General features: G+C 40.5%; 1 protein-coding gene across 8 annotated transcripts in view; it reads left to right on the forward strand.

The window, feature by feature from the left end:
- Positions 1-1,476: 1,476 nt before the first annotated feature.
- Positions 1,477-18,297, forward strand: part of CPNE1 (copine I) — a 38,553-nt gene continuing 21,732 nt past the window's right edge. Inside the window, exons 1-4 of one of the 8 annotated variants that reach the window (XM_011972385.1) lie at positions 1,532-1,673; positions 7,402-7,486; positions 11,033-11,049; positions 11,512-17,440. In XM_011972385.1, the coding sequence (XP_011827775.1) occupies positions 11,538-13,853 (2,316 nt within the window). In that variant the 5' untranslated portion in view covers positions 1,532-1,673; positions 7,402-7,486; positions 11,033-11,049; positions 11,512-11,537 and the 3' untranslated portion in view covers positions 13,854-17,440. Of the gene's footprint in view, positions 1,674-7,401; positions 7,487-11,032; positions 17,441-18,297 lie in introns of those variants that run through there. The other 7 variants (XM_011972389.1, XM_011972384.1, XM_011972391.1 and 4 more) reach the window with 7 other exon arrangements.

Consider the following 18,297-nt stretch of genomic DNA (forward strand, 5'->3'; position numbering starts at 1 on the left):
GAGATGGAGTCTGGCTCTCCTGATGTTCTCGATCTCCTGACCTCATGATACGCCCACCTCAGCTTCCCAAAGTGCTGGGATTACAGGCGTGAGCCACCACCACGCCCAGCCAGAGAATAGCTTTTTCTATAATAAAATAATGCTATAGTGAAGCTGTGGAGGGATCACGATGGATTGAATTTTTTTTTTTTTTTTGAAACGGAATCTCACTCTCTTGCCTAGGCTGAAGAGTGCAATGGCATTATCTTGGCTCACTGCAACCTCCACCTCCTGGATTCAGGCGATTCTCCTGCCTCAGCCACCCAGGTAGCTGGGACCACAGGCTCTAGCCACCACACCCAGCTAATGTTTGTATTTTTAGTAGAGACGACGTTTTGCCATGTTGGCCATGCTGGTCTTGAACTCCTGACCTCAGGTAATCCGCCCGCCTCGGCTTCCCAAAATGCTGGGTTTACAGGCGTGAACCACCGCGCCCTGCCCTAGATTAAAACTCTTTTTTTTGTTTTTGTTTTTTTCTGAGATTAAGTATCACTTTTGTCATCCAGGGTGGAGTGCAATGGCGCCATCTGGGCTCACTGCAACCTCCGCCTCCGGGGTTCAAGCGATTCTCCTGCCTCAGCCTCCCGAGTAGCTGGGACCACAGGTGCCCGCCACCACGCCTGGCTAATTTTTATATTTTCAGTAGAGACCGGGTTTTGCCTTTTTGGCCAGACTGGTCTCGAACTCCTGACCTCGTGATCTGCCCTTCTCGGACTCCCAAAGTGCTGAGATTACAGATGTGAGCCACCGCGCCCGTCCTGTCTAAATTCTTTTTTTTTTTTCGAGAAGGGGTCTTGCTGTGTTGCCCAGGCCGGAGTGCAGTGGCGCAATCTCGGCTCACTGCAAGCTCCGCCTGCCGGGTTCACGCCATTCTCCTGCCTCAGCCTCCGGAGTAGCTGGCACTACAGGCGCCCGCCACCTCGCTCGGCTAGTTTTTTGGGTTTTTTTTTTTGGTATTTTTTAGTAGAGACGGGATTTCACCGTGTTAGCCGGGATGGTCTCGATCTCCTGACCTCGTGATCCGCCCGCCTCGGCCTCCCAAACTGCTGGGATTACAGGCGTGAGCCACGCACCGGGCCCCCGGCCTGCATAAACTCTTAAAAGGGGCGAAAAAATCAGGTTTTGGCTGTTTTGTCAGGATATAATAACTAGCCACCACGTTGTGCTCCATTTAATCCTCAAAAAACTTAGACGTAAGCACAATTTGCTCCTTCCGCGGGAACTGGAAGACGTGAAACAATTTGCACAAAGTCTTGCAGTGAAGGGCCAAGCCGGACATTCATACCCAGCCCACCAGGCAGGGCCACTAGCCCAGGGTCGGTCCCGTGCGCAAACAGTCGCAAGCAGGGACTGAACATCCCCCTCTTAGCACAAAACCCGGTAACTTCCGGGAGCTTGCCCGAGACCTTCAGCGCGCTTGCGCGGTCCCTTGACGTCAACCACGCTGTTCCGCCCCCTTCTGGAACGCGGAGCCGCTGAGCGGGTCGACGGCCATTTTGTGAAGCGGCGAAGGAGGTGGTGGCTGCGTTGGGCTCCGGGAAGCCGTTCGGGCTGGGGCTGTCGGCCGCGGGGCGGAGGCACTCGCGCGGGGGGTAATTCGGGGTCTGGGTTCTGGTGCCGCGCAGCTTTCCCCGGTAAGACTCCCGCAGCCCTTGAACGGGCGGGGCTGTGCGGGGCTCGTGGTGCCCCTTGGTGGCCCGGGGCGGGGCCTTCGGAGGCCTTCGAGCCCGCGGCAACTAGCACCCCACACAAAGGGTCGGGGCAGGACTGCAGGGGGAGTGGGGTGCCACTTACGCCTCTGAGATCTGAGAGGATGCAAGGAGGACGCAAGAGAGAATGAGCCTGCGTACTGAAGTGGGGACGAGGCCGTAGCGAGGACGCCCCCGTGGTCTGAGAGGGGGCAGGTCAGAGCTGGCTGGCTCAGCGGCCTGCGAGCTAACGGGGACTGCAGTGAAAACACGTCTACAACCCGAATACGGAGGATTTCTTGTCTCCCCCAGTGAAGCAGAGGTTATAACTACATCTGTGTTCCTGGAGGTGGGGAGATAATCGTAGTGAGGACACTCCCTCGACCTGAAATGGAAAGGAGGCCTTTGTGGCCTACCAGCAAAAGGGGACCCAGGTCACACCTGTGGGAGGAAGCTATAGTCTGTACACTCCTGTGAGTTCAGAAAGGAAGTCTCACAACCGGCCGCCTTCGTGGCCTGAAGGTGGAGGGGGTTGCAGTGAAATGCCTCCGAGGTCCATTGCTGGGGAGGGGTTTTACTCGAGGGTGTAGCAGTGTTGAGAAGCCGGCGTCTGAAGCTAGGAAGTGAGGGGGTAGGGTGAGTACTCCTCCCGAGGCTCTGAGAACTGTAGTAAGATGCCAGGCTTTGGTCCCCCCAGTAGGGAAGGGGCTGCTGAGAGCAGCACTTTTAGGGCTCCCTCGGGAGAAGATCCTCTGGCATTTCAGGAGGACGAGATCCAGTGGGCTGCGGAGGGTGGGTGCTTTTGATGGAGTGTTAATTGAGTTTCTCTGAAGCTTGGCTGCATTAGTTTGCAGCCACGTGAATTCGGTGGTAGGAGGGACTGTGAGGATCTACAGGTTAGTGAGGAGGATGGACGCCAGTGCAGGAGGTTTAGCCGCTAGGTTGTAAACGTGTGGGCTTTTTGTGTGCCTCCAACGTGTGCTTTATAGTGACAAATCTGGGGGGCTCCTGTGAGGGTTACTCAGTATTAAGTGCTAACCATTCTTTACTCATCTGCGTGGTGTCATGCTGAGAATTGCAGACTTTTAAGAGATTTCTGGGCCCTAAAACCCTCCTTGGCTCCAGGATTCTCAGAGATAACCTAATATAAATTGAGGAAGTTGGTAGGGACCGTTTAATATTCAAGAATAGAGTCAGTGTAACCCACTGGAAAAAAGTGATGGCAATTGAAAGTTTGTTGAAGGGAGAGGCTAGGCTTGTGACTGCAGTATTTCTTTTAGAGCTTCTTGCTTGAATGGTTTGAAATGGTGTAATTTTTGCAAAATGCAGTCTTAGCAACAAGAATTGTCTGGGACCTTGTTAACTAGTGATTTTGTTAATGCATCTTAGAGCATCTGCAGTTGAGAAAAATCCCTCAAGTCTGGACACATAGGGAAATCTTGTTTTTTAAATTATAGAACTACAATAAAAGACTGGTTGTACTCGTTTTTGAAATTTGGTAGTTTTGAAAAGAATGGAGGATTTCTGGATTTAGTTGAAAGTGTGTGCAGACATTTTCCAAGAATATAAAAAGTTGGGAAGAACTGTTACAGGTGGTTCAAATAACGTTATGGTAATTTATGAAGAAAGTGAAATGTTTGGCGTGTTTATACAAAACATAATGAAGATGTGCTTAGTATATATTATTGGACAGATTTTTAATGAAACAGGGAATGCGTTTTTATATCACATATGCTCGATTAAATGTTGATTACTTTACGGATTGTAATGTATAATTTTTATTTTCCTTATGTTCGAATTTGTTAGATGAAAACTGTGAAGCTTTAGAAATAATTGTGTAGTTACTTGCAACGTATTGTTACATGCTAATACCAGTACTCTTTGGGATTCTTTCACCTTCTTTGACACGTCAAATGTTTTGATGACTGAGTATTGAGAGCTTGGGAGTTGTTAGTACAATTTTTAGATGTGAAACTTGATTTTGTGGGCCAATGTGTTCCAGATGCTGGAATTCAGTGACAGTGTTGATAGTTTTTACTCCATTTTGCAGAGAGCCACTCTGTCATTGTTGGAATGTATGTTTTCTTCTGTAGATGTTGTAGGAAGAACCAAGTGTCAGTAGTTGATTGCACAAAAGATGCTTTTAGATGTCCCTCCCTAAAATGCAGAGACTTCTATATCTTTTATATCTTTTGTCTGGCCCACAAGTGCTTAATAGTAAATGTTCATGGAGTAAAGGAATATTGTTAAATGTTTTCAACTAAACAGAAAAGATAATTTTGTCTAAACTACAGTTTTATCAGATTTTACTACCACACCCATATACTTTTTGGTTTGCACAACATTTAATTAAGTTTGAAGCCAGCTTTTAAGACTCAAAAACAGTGAAAGTGAGTGTGGTTGTTTAGAAGTATAATTTTGCTCTGAAGTGAAAATGAAGGTAGTGAACATTTTTGTTGGCATTTGGGGGGATTGAAAAATAACTTAATATTTTTGACAGGAAGAATATCTTATTTAGAAATGTCTTCTGATTTGATGCCTTTGAGTACGGAATGGAGGTTAATGGAAAAATTGAGCAATGCATTATAAAAAGTATACATCTCCATCAGTGTCAGAATAATTTTTTCATTAAGAATGATCCCAGACTTTGAAATATGGTCCATTTGGGAATGGGGAACAAAATCAAGTGGCTGAAACTGTGGTTGTTTCATAATGTTTACTATAATGTGATTATTACTGTTTTTAGCATTGTGCCCTTTGTGATTGGTTCTCTGTTGCTTATCTCTGAGGTGAACATTTGAGGGTTTGTTTCTTTTGGATCCGAAGAACCTAGCTGTGCTGTACCCTGGTTCTTGTTGATTAGAGTGATGAATGAACAAAGTTAAAGTTCACTTTTGGATGTTTACTACCAGATGAAGAGTGAAAATAGTCGTTTTAGTTTGTGCCTTGACTTCTTGATGAAGAGATTTGTTGTCAGACATTTTTTCCTGAAATTCCAAGTGATTAGAATGGCTATTAAATACGAAAGTCTGTCTTGTCATAATATGTTAAATTTTTGTAGCAGATACTTGTGATTTGTGCATGCATCTGGTATTTTGTCAAGTTGAAGCAAGCCTTTATGTTAGGACTAATTCCTATTACGAATGGAAAACATACTAAAGCCAGCTGCTTGTTTTAGATCTTCTGAAGTATGTCAGTGGCTTTAATGACAAATCAGACCCATTTTCTCCTTTCCTATCATTACGCTATATGTATAGATATAATATGTATTTTAGATGTTTTACTGTGTAGTTATTATTTTAGTCTTATCCTTCTAAAGTTCAGCAAAGCTTTAGGTGAATGGGGTGGATTTTTGAAATCCTGCATTCAGTCGCTAGCTGACATTTAGAATACAGGAATAGCAGTTTCCTGGAAAACAGTGACACTTATATTAAATTCTTGTGGTCTTTACAAAGTGAGGTGTCAAAACAGAAGTATTTCAGTTCTATTTCCATTTACCTTTCCCTTTTGAAGAGGTATAATACCAAGGGTTGTGAAGTTCTGACTTGTAGCATCAACTTTCTGCATTATTTTTCCTTGGTATGGGGTGGAATGGGTATTCCCCTTTGCTGAAATAGAAGAGAATCATAAATTTCTATCTAGATTGATTTTGTGCTTTAAGTTGTACACATAAAACTTGAACTAGGCATTTGCCAAATTCAACTGGGCCTTTCAGCCTTAACTTGTGGAATGAGAATGAGAAATTTCTTCCTTTTAAAGGTAATTTCTGGTAACCTTTTAGGAATTTTTGAGAGTAGACCTGGGGAGTTCCCTTTGAACTTAACTGGCTGACCCCACCTTTGTCTTTCCCAAGATGGACATACGGTATGTTTTGAGTTTGGAAGGGAAGAGGCTGAGAGGAACCTTCCTACCTTATATTCAGGCATATACCCTGGCCCCATACCTGACCTTTTGAATTGGAATCTCCAGTAGGGATCAGATGTTTATTACAAGTTCTAGAAACTAGAAAGTTACCCTGTTGTGTGGCTGCTGGAGTCAAACCTGTACATAAATATTTGCAGTACTTCATGCTCTTGCTCATTCTCTGTTTCACATTTCTCTTTGTCACCTGTTAAACTACTAGATACGGCTTTTAAACGAAGAATTTTTAAACTCCTTAGACTTGGTTAGGCTAGGCCAGGCGCGGTGGCTCACACCTGTAATCTCATCACTTTGGGAGGCTGAGGCGTGCGGATCACATAAGGTCAGATCGAGACCAGCCTGGGTAACATAGTGAAACCCCTGTCTCTACTAAAAATACAAAAATAAGCCACGGGTGGTGGCACATGCCTGTAGTCCCAGCTACTCCAGAGGCTGAGGCGTGAGAATAGCTTGAACCCAGGGAGGCGGAGGCTGCAATGAACCTAGATCGCACCACTGTGCTCTAGCCTGGGTCACAGAGTGACACCCTATCTCAAAAAAAAAAAAAAGAAAAAGACTTAATTAGGCTAGATTTCTACAACATGTGAAAGATTAATACAATGCTCTAGGTTTTTCAGTGTGTTGATTACATATTTGCATAGCTTTTTGTGGCAAAACAATCTCACTGTTCTTCAGCAACTTGAGTAGTTGACTAGAAGATGAATAGTTTGTCCTTTAGAAAATCACATAGAATTTTTGAAAAATATGTTTTCCTTTTTGGTGATGAATATTAAGGTCACTAGTTGTATTTTGGTCTTGGAAGATACTAATTTAAGATGAGCATCATTTGGATAAGTAGTCATTGGTAATCTTAGTACTGAACAGTGACGAATTTCTTCTCCGAATTAAAACATGACCTTTGAAAGAAATAAAAAGTAAAAAATTACCTTTGAATATAGTTGTCTAGGCATTTGGTCATATATGCTTGTGACTTGTTAATAACTTCACCAGTTTTGAAGAAATGACAGTGAAAGATGAGTGACCTGTTTTTATTTTGGGATATACTCTTATCATGTCAGGCATTTTTAGGGTGTTTTAAAATTTTATTTTATTTATTTAATTTTTTTTAATTTTACAAATTTTTGGGAACTGTTGTGGTGTCAGAGGAAAAAACACTTTCCCTTAATATTTTGTTAATATTTTGAGCTCCTGTGGAATTAGTCCTTATAGCAAGAACTCATACTTCATTTGGTTTGTGATGTTGGATGCTATTTTGTGCAAAATAAAATATATTGAAAGAATAATTGCAGTAATTTCCATGAGTACCCTTGAATTGCTATTTTAAGTTGTCCAAGAATTGTTACTGTGCGAACTTGTGCCTTTTCATCACAAATTTGGTGAGAACCTGGGGAAATAGACTTGTACGGAGTTTTCTGGATTGGTTTAATTATAAAGTGATCAAAGCAATTAGCAGCTGTGAAGCTGAGCTTTATGACTGTTTTAATTTTCAATGGATTCGTTACTGGGCTAAGTTATGATACTCTTGATGTATGTAAATATATAAATATTTTGAGATACTCCAATTTGAAAGCAATACCAACTATAAAAAGCATGTGCAGGATTTTGTTATGGTGTCTTTCCTTTTTTTTTGATATGCATTCTAATGAAGTACTCTGGTGGTTTCAGACTCGCCTTCGTAATGTACAGTGTGGCCTGTGCGTGTTGTTTTGTGTTTCCTGCATTGATTTTTGCCTCCGTTTATTCTCTATTGCAGTCTAAAAGTTGGTTTTAATTGGTTGCCCACAGGATTGACTTGGCCTCTACTTCTTGTTAAGAAAATACATCTCTTGTTTTATCAGGTAAGAGATTTTGAATAGAGAGTTCGTTTTTATACAAAATAAAATGAGATAGCTTATTAAGAAATATGAAAATATGTGTAGCAACTATATTGGGTGTGTGTGTTTTTGTTTGCTTGTTTTTTGTTTTGAGACGGAGTCTTGCTCTGTCGCCCAGGCTGGACTCTGTTGCCCAGGCTGGAGTGCATGGTGCTATCTCGGCTCACTGCAATCTCCACCTCCTGGGTTCAAGCACTTCTCAGCCTCAGTCTCCCAAGTAGCTGGGATTACAGGTGCCTACCACCACGCCCAGCTAATTTTTTTGTATTTTTAGTAGAGATGGGGTTTTACCATCTTGGCCAGGCTGGTCTTGAACTCCTGACCTTGTGATCCACCTGCCTCGGCTTCCCAGAGTTTTGGGATTACAGGTGTGAGCCACCGCCCTGGCCGGTGTGGTTTTTTACAAGTTTATCTGAGGGATGGGGGTGGGGTAGATGGGTGCTTCGAACAGTTGTTCTTTTGGGGGTCAATTTCATTTATATGGATGTTTTTCTCTTGCTATTTTCCTGATAGGCAGTAAGTAGCTGTTTTATTCCTTAGCATTTTAGACTACAAATACAGATACTTGTTATTGGTATGTTTATTTATATTTCCTAAAAGTTTAAGTGTAGATATTGAGTCACATGTTTTAGAGTACAAATTTTAGACTTTAAATGAAACCTTAGCAAGTGGAATCTAACCCTCCTGTTTAAGTAACTAAGATAGGCCCAAGTTAGGTTGAAATGACTTAGCTGTCAAACAGTTACTTAGTAACAGAATAACAGATACTTTTTTGTTGTTGTTGTTGTTGTTTTATTTTTATTTTTTGAGGCAGAGTTTCCTTCTTGTTGCCCAGGCTGGAGTGCAATGGCGTGATCTCTGCCTCGCGGGTTCAGTTGATTCTCCTGCCTCAGCCTCCCTAGTAGCTGGGATTACAGGCACCTGCCACCACACCCAGCTAATTTTCTTGTATTTTTAGTGGAGACGGGGTTTCACTGTGTTGGCCAGGCTAGTCTTGAACTCCTGACCTCAGGTGATCCACCCGCCTCAGCCTCCCAAAGTGCTGGGATTACAGGCGTGAGCCACCGCACCTGGCTGCAGATATTATTTCATATTTTTTGGAAGCTAGAAACAATTTTCCTCATCAGATGACTTTATAAATAAATCTTGTATTCCACTTTGGTTTAATATTCCACCCTTTCCAGCTGGTAATCTGAGGCAGATTTTCAATAGCATATTCTTGTGTACCTTGTACAAAGTTTCAGTAAATCCCTACTCTTAACAAAAAATGGCTTGAAGACTTAACTGTGTTTGTCACTTTAGCCCTGTGTTTAATTTTTGTGTTCTTGGGACTATATCAAGTTCCTGTTTTATTGTCCCAGTGCAAACTAATATCTCTGTCTCTCTCATATTGTTTTGAGTACCTTGATTGCCCATGATGTTTCCCCTATACAAAGTGATTAAGCGGTTTTTGAAGTTGAACAGTAAATACTATCGCATTTTGCATATAGCCACATAATTCTAGATTGAGCAAGGAATATGAATTTGATTTAATGACTTGGACACTGCTTGATGAACCTCCTTATAGGCTGCTAAATAGTAAATAAGAAAAGAGACTGTTGGTGTGATGTTTTTTAGCGTTAATTTTTCTTGTTGACTCTTGAAGTTTGTAAATGAAAAGCTTTCCCACCCTTCCCAAATTTCTGGTGCTTTATGATGGCCTCACAAAAAGCATTTTCTGTTTGCTAGTCCATTTTTCTGGATTAAATTTGAAGGTGTCTTTTATTTTTGTGTTATGTGTCTGTGAGAAAACTGTCAAAGCCAAACAGTTTCTTGTTTGTATATGGCAATTGTCATACTGAGATATACAGATTTTGTTGCATTGAATTAGTATTTATATAATATTTGACATTGAAGTTACAGAATTCTTAGAGCTTATAGCAGAAAATCTTGCCACTTCTAATGTTCTTGAGAAGTGATAAAACTGTATCTCTTCATTAATTTATAACCTTTCTGAGGGTCATAGAGCTGATTTTATAGGCTTATATTTAAAAGTTGACTTTTCAGGAGGGGCGCAATGGCTCGCGCCTGTAATCCCCACACTTTGGGAAGCTGAGGAGGGTGGATCACCTGAGGTCAGTAGTTCAAGACCAGCCTGACCGACATGGTGAAACCCCATCTCTCCTAAATACAAACAATTAGCCAGGCGTGGTGGCACATGCCTGTAATCCCAGCGACTTGGGAGGCTGAGGCAGGAGAATTACTTGAACCTGGGAGGTGGAGGTTGTCGTGAGCCGAGATGGCACCATTGCACTCCAGTCTGGGCTATAAGAGTGAAACTCCATCTCAAAATAAATAAATAAAAGTTGACTTTTCAGATGGGTTGGAAAACACCCTATGTTATTGACCACCTTAATTTCAAAGTAATGTTTCCCAGTCTCAATAATTGGGTTTGTGTCATTTTCCAAAGGGCTGCCCTTGGATTTGCTCTTAGAAGCCTTTAGAACTGAAATTTGAGGGGAACATTTCTTTTTTGATTATGTCAAAACAGGCATGATCTAAGGAGATCACAGAGATCCTACAGGAGTGGCGTAGATCCAAGACTGTAACAACCACTGAGTAATTCACACTCTGGTTCTAAAACAAAAACAAAAAATATTTTTATTGTCAGCCCTCTCCTAGGGGAAAATAATACTTTAAAAAATTTTATTAAATAGAGGATTTGGTTATGAGTCATTGGACCTGAGTTTTAATTAAAATAGTCACAGTGAATGGAACTATAACCAGGTTCTACTTTTGGGGGTAATGAATAAAGGTAACTCAGATTTTGTCTATCCTATTCAGTAGTTCTTTTGGCTTCTTAGTATGTCTTAACCTTGTTTATAATAAATAATTCCATATGTAGTTTTTTGTAATCTATAAGGCAGATCGAAAAGTTTTAGGATGAATAAAATAATGGAACCAGTTCTCATTTAAGATTTGAATCTACTTTTAAGTATTATTTACAGTTCATTAGTATTCTAGTTTTTTGCTTCTGTTGGATTTTGAGACTGAGCTCTATAAAATCACACTCTTGATAATTCTATGAAATTGTCAAGAATATAGGGAAGATGCGAAGTCAGTTTTTAATACTAACTTTGATATATTCTTTACATGCTTTTTCCCTATAGATTGTTAAACTTTGTTTCCTGATTTGACTTACACATTTCTTTTAAATCTTACTGAATGATTAGTGGTCTGAATGATGTATATGTATTTTACTGTCCTACAGTTGTTTTTTCTTGAACTTTTTGAGTCTTGGGACTGAACTGTTTCCAAAATTAATACCTTCTGGAAGTTGAAATTGTCTACGTTTTACATTGTAAATGGCACGAAATGTTCAGTTTTTAGAATATCTAAATTAAAGACATTGCCTGTGATAGCTTCAGGGACTATTTGAGGGCCTAATATGGTAGCTGGTCATTCTTGTAGCTAAAAACTTGGTGTGATAAACAGGAGTCTGACCTGGCCGTTGCCTTTTCTCATCTGCAGGTGTGTGTGGTTTCAGCGCAGCATGGCTGTGGTCATCCGTTTGCAAGGTCTCCCAATTGTGGCGGGGACCATGGACATTCGCCACTTCTTCTCTGGATTGACCATTCCTGATGGGGGCGTGCATATTGTAGGGGGTGAACTGGGTGAGGCTTTCATCGTTTTTGCCACTGATGAAGATGCAAGGCTTGGTATGATGCGCACAGGTGGTACAATTAAAGGGTCAAAAGTAACACTATTGTTGAGTAGTAAAACGGAAATGCAGAATATGATTGAACTGAGTCGTAGGCGTTTTGAAACTGCCAACTTAGATATACCACCAGCAAATGCCAGTAGATCAGGACCACCACCTAGCTCAGGAATGAGTGGCAGGGTAAACTTGCCCACAACAGTATCCAACTTTAATAATCCTTCACCCAGTGTAGTTACTGCCACCACTTCTGTTCATGAAAGCAACAAAAACATACAGACATTTTCCACAGCCAGCATAGGAACAGCTCCTCCAAATATGGGAGCTTCCTTTGGGAGCCCAACGTTTAGCTCAACCGTTCCAAGCACAGCCTCTCCAATGAACACAGTCCCGCCGCCACCAATTCCTCCAATTCCAGCAATGCCATCTCTGCCACCAATGCCATCCATTCCCCCAATTCCAGTTCCTCCTCCAGTACCTACATTACCTCCTGTGCCTCCTGTGCCCCCGATTCCCCCAGTTCCTTCTGTGCCACCCATGACCCCACTGCCACCCATGTCGGGCATGCCGCCCTTGAATCCGCCACCTGTGGCACCTCTACCTGCTGGAATGAATGGCTCTGGAGCACCTATGAATTTGAACAATAACCTGAATCCTATGTTTCTTGGTCCATTGAATCCTGTTAACCCTATCCAGATGAACTCTCAGAGCAGTGTGAAGCCACTCCCCATCAACCCTGATGATCTATATGTCAGTGTGCATGGAATGCCCTTTTCTGCAATGGAAAATGATGTCAGAGATTTTTTCCATGGGCTCCGTGTTGATGCAGTACATTTGTTGAAAGATCATGTAGGTCGAAATAATGGGAATGGATTGGTTAAGTTTCTCTCCCCTCAAGATACATTTGAAGCTTTGAAACGAAACAGAATGCTGATGATTCAACGCTATGTGGAAGTAAGCCCTGCCACAGAAAGACAGTGGGTAGCTGCTGGAGGCCATATCACTTTTAAGCAAAATATGGGACCTTCTGGACAAAGTCATCCCCCTCCTCAGACACTTCCCAGGTCAAAATCGCCCAGTGGGCAGAAAAGATCAAGGTCAAGATCACCACATGAGGCTGGTTTTTGTGTTTACTTGAAAGGGCTACCATTTGAAGCAGAAAACAAACATGTCATTGATTTTTTTAAAAAGCTGGATATTGTGGAAGATAGTATTTATATAGCTTATGGACCCAATGGGAAAGCAACTGGTGAAGGCTTTGTAGAGTTCAGAAATGAGGCCGACTATAAGGCTGCTCTGTGTCGTCATAAACAGTACATGGGCAATCGCTTTATTCAAGTTCATCCAATTACTAAGAAAGGTATGCTAGAAAAGATAGATATGATTCGAAAAAGACTGCAGAACTTCAGCTATGACCAGAGGGAAATGATGCTAAATCCAGAGGGGGATGTCAACTCTGCCAAAGTCTGTGCCCACATAACAAATATTCCATTCAGCATTACGAAGATGGATGTTCTTCAGTTCCTAGAAGGAATCCCAGTGGATGAAAATGCTGTACATGTTCTTGTTGATAACAATGGGCAAGGTCTAGGACAGGCATTGGTTCAGTTTAAAAATGAAGATGATGCACGTAAGTCTGAACGCTTACACCGTAAAAAACTTAATGGGAGAGAAGCTTTTGTTCATGTAGTTACCCTAGAAGATATGAGAGAGATTGAGAAAAATCCCCCTGCCCAAGGAAAAAAGGGATTAAAGATGCCTGTGCCAGGTAATCCTGCAGTTCCAGGAATGCCCAATGCGGGACTGCCAGGTGTGGGACTGCCCAGTGCAGGACTTCCCGGTGCGGGCCTGCCCAGCACAGGACTGCCTGGTTCAGCAATAACCAGTGCAGGACTGCCTGGTGCGGGAATGCCCAGTGCAGGAATACCTAGTGCAGGAGGTGAAGAGCATGCCTTTCTGACCGTAGGATCAAAGGAAGCCAACAATGGGCCTCCATTTAACTTTCCTGGTAATTTTGGTGGATCAAATGCCTTTGGGCCACCAATCCCTCCTCCAGGATTAGGAGGAGGGGCCTTTGGTGATGCTAGGCCTGGTATGCCTTCAGTTGGAAACAGTGGTTTGCCTGGTCTAGGACTGGATGTTCCGGGTTTTGGAGGTGGACCAAACAATTTAAGTGGGCCATCGGGATTTGGAGGGGGCCCTCAGAATTTTGGAAATGGCCCTGGTAGCTTAGGCGGTCCTCCTGGTTTTGGAAGTGGTCCTCCTGGTCTTGGAAGTGCCCCTGGGCATTTGGGTGGGCCACCAGCTTTTGGCCCTGGCCCTGGTCCTGGCCCTGGCCCTGGCCCAATCCATATTGGTGGTCCCCCTGGCTTTGCATCTAGTTCTGGAAAACCAGGACCGACAGTAATTAAAGTGCAGAACATGCCCTTTACTGTGTCTATTGATGAGATTTTAGATTTCTTTTATGGCTATCAAGTAATCCCAGGCTCAGTGTGTTTAAAATACAATGAAAAAGGTATGCCCACAGGTGAAGCCATGGTGGCCTTTGAGTCTCGGGATGAAGCCACAGCTGCTGTCATTGACTTAAATGACAGGCCTATAGGTTCAAGAAAAGTAAAACTTGTATTAGGGTAGCCATTCACATCATTCTTTATAGGGTAGATCTTCATATTGCTGTGATTAATGCATCCAGATTGTTTTCCTAGTATTTCCAGGTTAGAACCTGTGGATTGTTTCAATTGCATATAGCTTGGTTTCCATAACATAGAGCATTGGTTGACTGTTTACAGAAGACTCACCAGGATAAACATTGCTGTATGTTACAGTAAAGCTATCTGGAGAGAACACATAAATGATTTTGGCATACCATTAGAGAAACCATTTGTAAAACTCAAATGACCACATAAAGCTTATCAAGGAGTCTAGATTGGTTTTGTTTTATACCATATGGGATGAAGAAAATAGAAATGTCAGTAAAACTCATTGAGGGTGCTCTTGCCAGCTGCTGAAAATAGGAGTTGGCTACTCTCAGAATTTGGTTTAAAGCTGGACAGATTTGCTTTGTTATAGGGTAAAGCTTTGTCTAAAGTCCTCATTTTCTTTTAAAATTGAATAAAATTTCTGTATACAGATTCATTGTATGTACCTTTATTGCTTCTTAAGGGTCCTTGCTGTATAGACAGTCCTGCTTCAGAAGTTGCTGCTTTGTTTGTCTAATTGACTCATTTGTAAATGAGCAGAACTGTTTTGTTGGGTTTTTTCCCTAAATATAAAAGTCCACACTTGGTTTGTGCTATAACCTCGAACTTTGATTTCTAATGTCACACTTAAAACTGTGTGGAATAAGACTTTTGCTACAAAAATAAACTATGGAGTCCTTTACCTACCAGAGCCTTTTTGGTTTGACCGCCACGATTTAGGTTAGTCAGTTTAAAAATTGTTCATGTTGTTTGGATGGTATCAAAAACCAGAAACCACTTTTAATAATGTGTTTAAGATACTTGATTTGAAGTCCTGTTCATGATGGACTAACTGTAGTATCAGTTTCCTCCTGTCCCAATTTATGTGAAATTTTGGCCTTTAAACAAAGAGGGGCCCATTCATAAGAAAGTGTTATATCTAGGTTTTTAAAACTGAAGTTGAAATTATCTTTGATAGCAGTAGTATTATAGAATAAAGGATCCATATGCTGGTTCATAGATTGATATGTGTTAATCCTGTTATTTGGAGGCTTTTTGGCATAGTTGTTCGATCAGGAGCCTGTTGACTAAAAGTCTTCATACAAGAGTACAAGTGCAGCCGCCAGAGGGGAGAAAATTGAGATTCTTGACCCTTTCATAATCTTTTCTTTGGTATTCAGGACACTAAGGCAGGAGGACCACATGAGTTCTGGTTGGTAAGTGTCCTTGTCATGAAAACACCTGCCTTACAAGGCTCTAATTATGATTACTTTCCCTAGTCAGTGCTCTGAAGATGTGTCACATTACATTATAAACAATACGGAAGGGGAGATAGGTGAGATGATAAGAAAAACAAATTTTCTCACTGTCATAAAAGGCTCTAATTATGGTTACTTGTCATGAGAACACTTGCCTTACAAGGCTCTAATTATGGTTACTTTCCCTAGTCAGTGCTCTGAAAATGTATCACATTATATTATAAACAATACAGAAGGGGAGGTAGATGAGAGATCATGAAAAACAAATTTTGTCTTTTACATGGCCCCTTTGTCTTCGGTTGAAACATCCCCAACATTTCCTACAAATCAGTGTACTTAAAAAGGGGTCAGTCTTTTAAAATAAGTATTTCCTATTAAAATAATATACAGTGCCTTTTTGGTGTTGTGAGTCAGTGGAACACTGAAATATAGCGGTTGTGTAATTTAGATTTAAGAGTGGCAACAGTTTAATTTGATAAGATTTGAAAAGGCTTTTTATCACTACAATCTTAGAGGATTGTCAGTACAGGATTTTTGTTTAAGGGAAGGATTGTTTAGACTCAAAGAAGAGTTGACTGTGTTGTGGGTCTTTTGACAATTCATGAATACAAATTCGCTTTGACAGATCACTAGATACTGCCTCCTCAATTTAAAAAGCAATATAACGTTTGTATATGCTGTTTAAGTTAATGTTAAGTAATCATTTCTCATTCCAAAGACAATGCAAAAAACTTCAGCACTGCTTGAGAGTTGTATTTCAACCACAGATATTTTCCCCATTGGAAAACTATTTTCATTTTAGAAAAATGGGTTGTTTGAAGATGAAAGTCTTTTATCTTATTTCACAGTTTATTTTGGTTATATGTTCGTACATTCTTATTAAATATTTCATACACTTTATTGCAACTACTTTGTTATTTCTACATCTTAGATAAATGCTGAAAAGGAAAACTTGATTCCATTGTTCATCTAATTAAATAAATTAAGAAAAGAGCGGTTTGTGTAGAAATTGGAGAGAACTATGTTTTATATGAATCACAACAGTGCTCGTTGTGGAATGTAATTAAATGCTTTGCCCTCTGGAACTTGATTTTTGTGTATCTGAGACTTATTAACAGTGCTAACTGCTAAGGATACTGTTTATCTTGTTCTGGGCATTGGAGTTTCAGTTTTTAAAAAATTCTTGAAAATGTATTCTGTGAAACTACTCATACCTCTCTTCCTGCGAATTTTCTCCTAAGAACTAGGTTTGGGGTAGAAATGAATTGACATTATTTTCTCATTTGCTTTGTATGGTATGAAGGATTTGTAAAGCTTTGCTCAAAGTTGTGTGCATTTGTAAACACTATCTTGATATTTTCAATTTTATGTGTAAATTTTATTGTCTGCTTTTGGTGACTCTGACATTAATGGAAGAGAATATTTTCCATTAGATTTAATTTTTTTTCCTCTCCCTTCTGATTTTTTTTTATTGGTGTTCATTTTTCTTTTGATTTAAAGGATTAGAGAAATCTACAAATGTATGTCATAAATAAGCAAATTTGTAAACTTTTCTGAACTTTAGTGAAACATTTAGTTTACAAGCATAATTTGGAGGTGTGTTTTGTGTTTACACTGTAGTTTGGATGTACAATTATTATTAGTGGCTTTTTAAAAAATGAAACAGTGTTAAGTGAAATGTAGTTCCTAGCTTTGTACTCCAAGTTGTCAAAGCATCAACAATGAAAATTCGATTAGGAAACTTTATTTAAAATTTCAGATAGTAATATTCTATGTAGTTAAGGCCAGTCTTAACCCACTGGATGAAAATCTAGGACTGTATGGAAGTAAGCAAACATACACATTTTTAGGTGGAAATAGTCAACCTTGCATAAAAATAAGGATGCATGAAAGCCTTAAACTCCAGCTCCCTTTTACTGGAGTCTGTGGTTGTGTACAGGTATGGGCCAAGTGTGTAAAAATAAAATCTCATCAATTTTAAGAACACTCGGGAAATGAGTAAAGAAAATGTAAGATTGCTGCTAGTCATATCTCTTGGAAAGAATTTCTGGAAGTGGTCACTTTAAAAATTATTTTCCATCCTTGCAAAATTGCCACATTTAAATTGTTTTACTGGCAGTTCTATAGTAGTCCAGACTTTAGAAACCAAACACAATAAAATGGCTTGTTGCCAATATGGCCACATCATTGCCAGCAAGTATTGCCTTGGCATCATTCAGCAGAGGTTTTTGTTTATAAAGATGAAGTCTTGAATACTGTTCAATAAACTTGTCAAAAAATAAAACAGGCTGATGCTTTTAATGCTTTAACTGCACAAAAATACTGAGCTATAATATTATTTTGTAAGGGTTTTTTTTTTTTTTTTTAAACCTGAAAATATTTTGTGCCTTTGGAAAGGTAGATTTGGTAATCTTGGAGAGGTAAAATTGTTGCTTATCCTTGCCTGCTAATGCTGAAGTGTCAAGAGAAGATACTTGGAACAACAGGGAGGAAACTTGATTCTAGTTTAAGTCCATAGTATCCACCTTTTCAGAATTTTATGTGTGTGATGTGTTGGCAAACAAAGCTCTTAAAAGTTGAAAACTTTTTATCTTGAAGGAGTTTAGCTTGTATTAGAATTTGGATACCCAGCGTGTTTTAGAGGGGGCTAGACATCCATAATTCCAGGTAGTAGCCGAGCCATTATTAAATAATCAGGGTTTGACTAAACAATGAACAAATCTCTGAGTGAAATCAGCTGCCTACAGATATCCAGAATGGCTTTTACCATCTGAAAGGGGTGGACTGTGTGATAATATGTCTCCTTTTCTTGTTCAGGAGAGATAGTTATGTAATTCATTGTTACCTGCTTTCCAGTGTTTTACAGCAAGAAATAGTTTATCAATTATGTGCATCATCACCAATCTCCCAAAAGTAGAGCTTTTATGGGATATGGTAGAATCTAAACGGCTTTCCTTTTTTTTTTTTTTTTTTTTTTATTAAAATTTGCTTTATTTGAGTCTCTTTAGGTTAAAATGGCTGATTTTGACTTGTAAAATGTTCTGGCAGAGTGGTAGTAGCACAATTCTCTGATGTCATAGTGACTTTTCGGGGAAAACCCATCTCTATTCAACAACATAAGTAAGTTCATCTCCTGCTCAG

Source organism: Mandrillus leucophaeus, unplaced genomic scaffold, assembly GCF_000951045.1.
Source record: "Mandrillus leucophaeus isolate KB7577 unplaced genomic scaffold, Mleu.le_1.0 Scaffold129, whole genome shotgun sequence".
Taxonomy (NCBI): Eukaryota; Metazoa; Chordata; class Mammalia; order Primates; family Cercopithecidae; genus Mandrillus; species Mandrillus leucophaeus.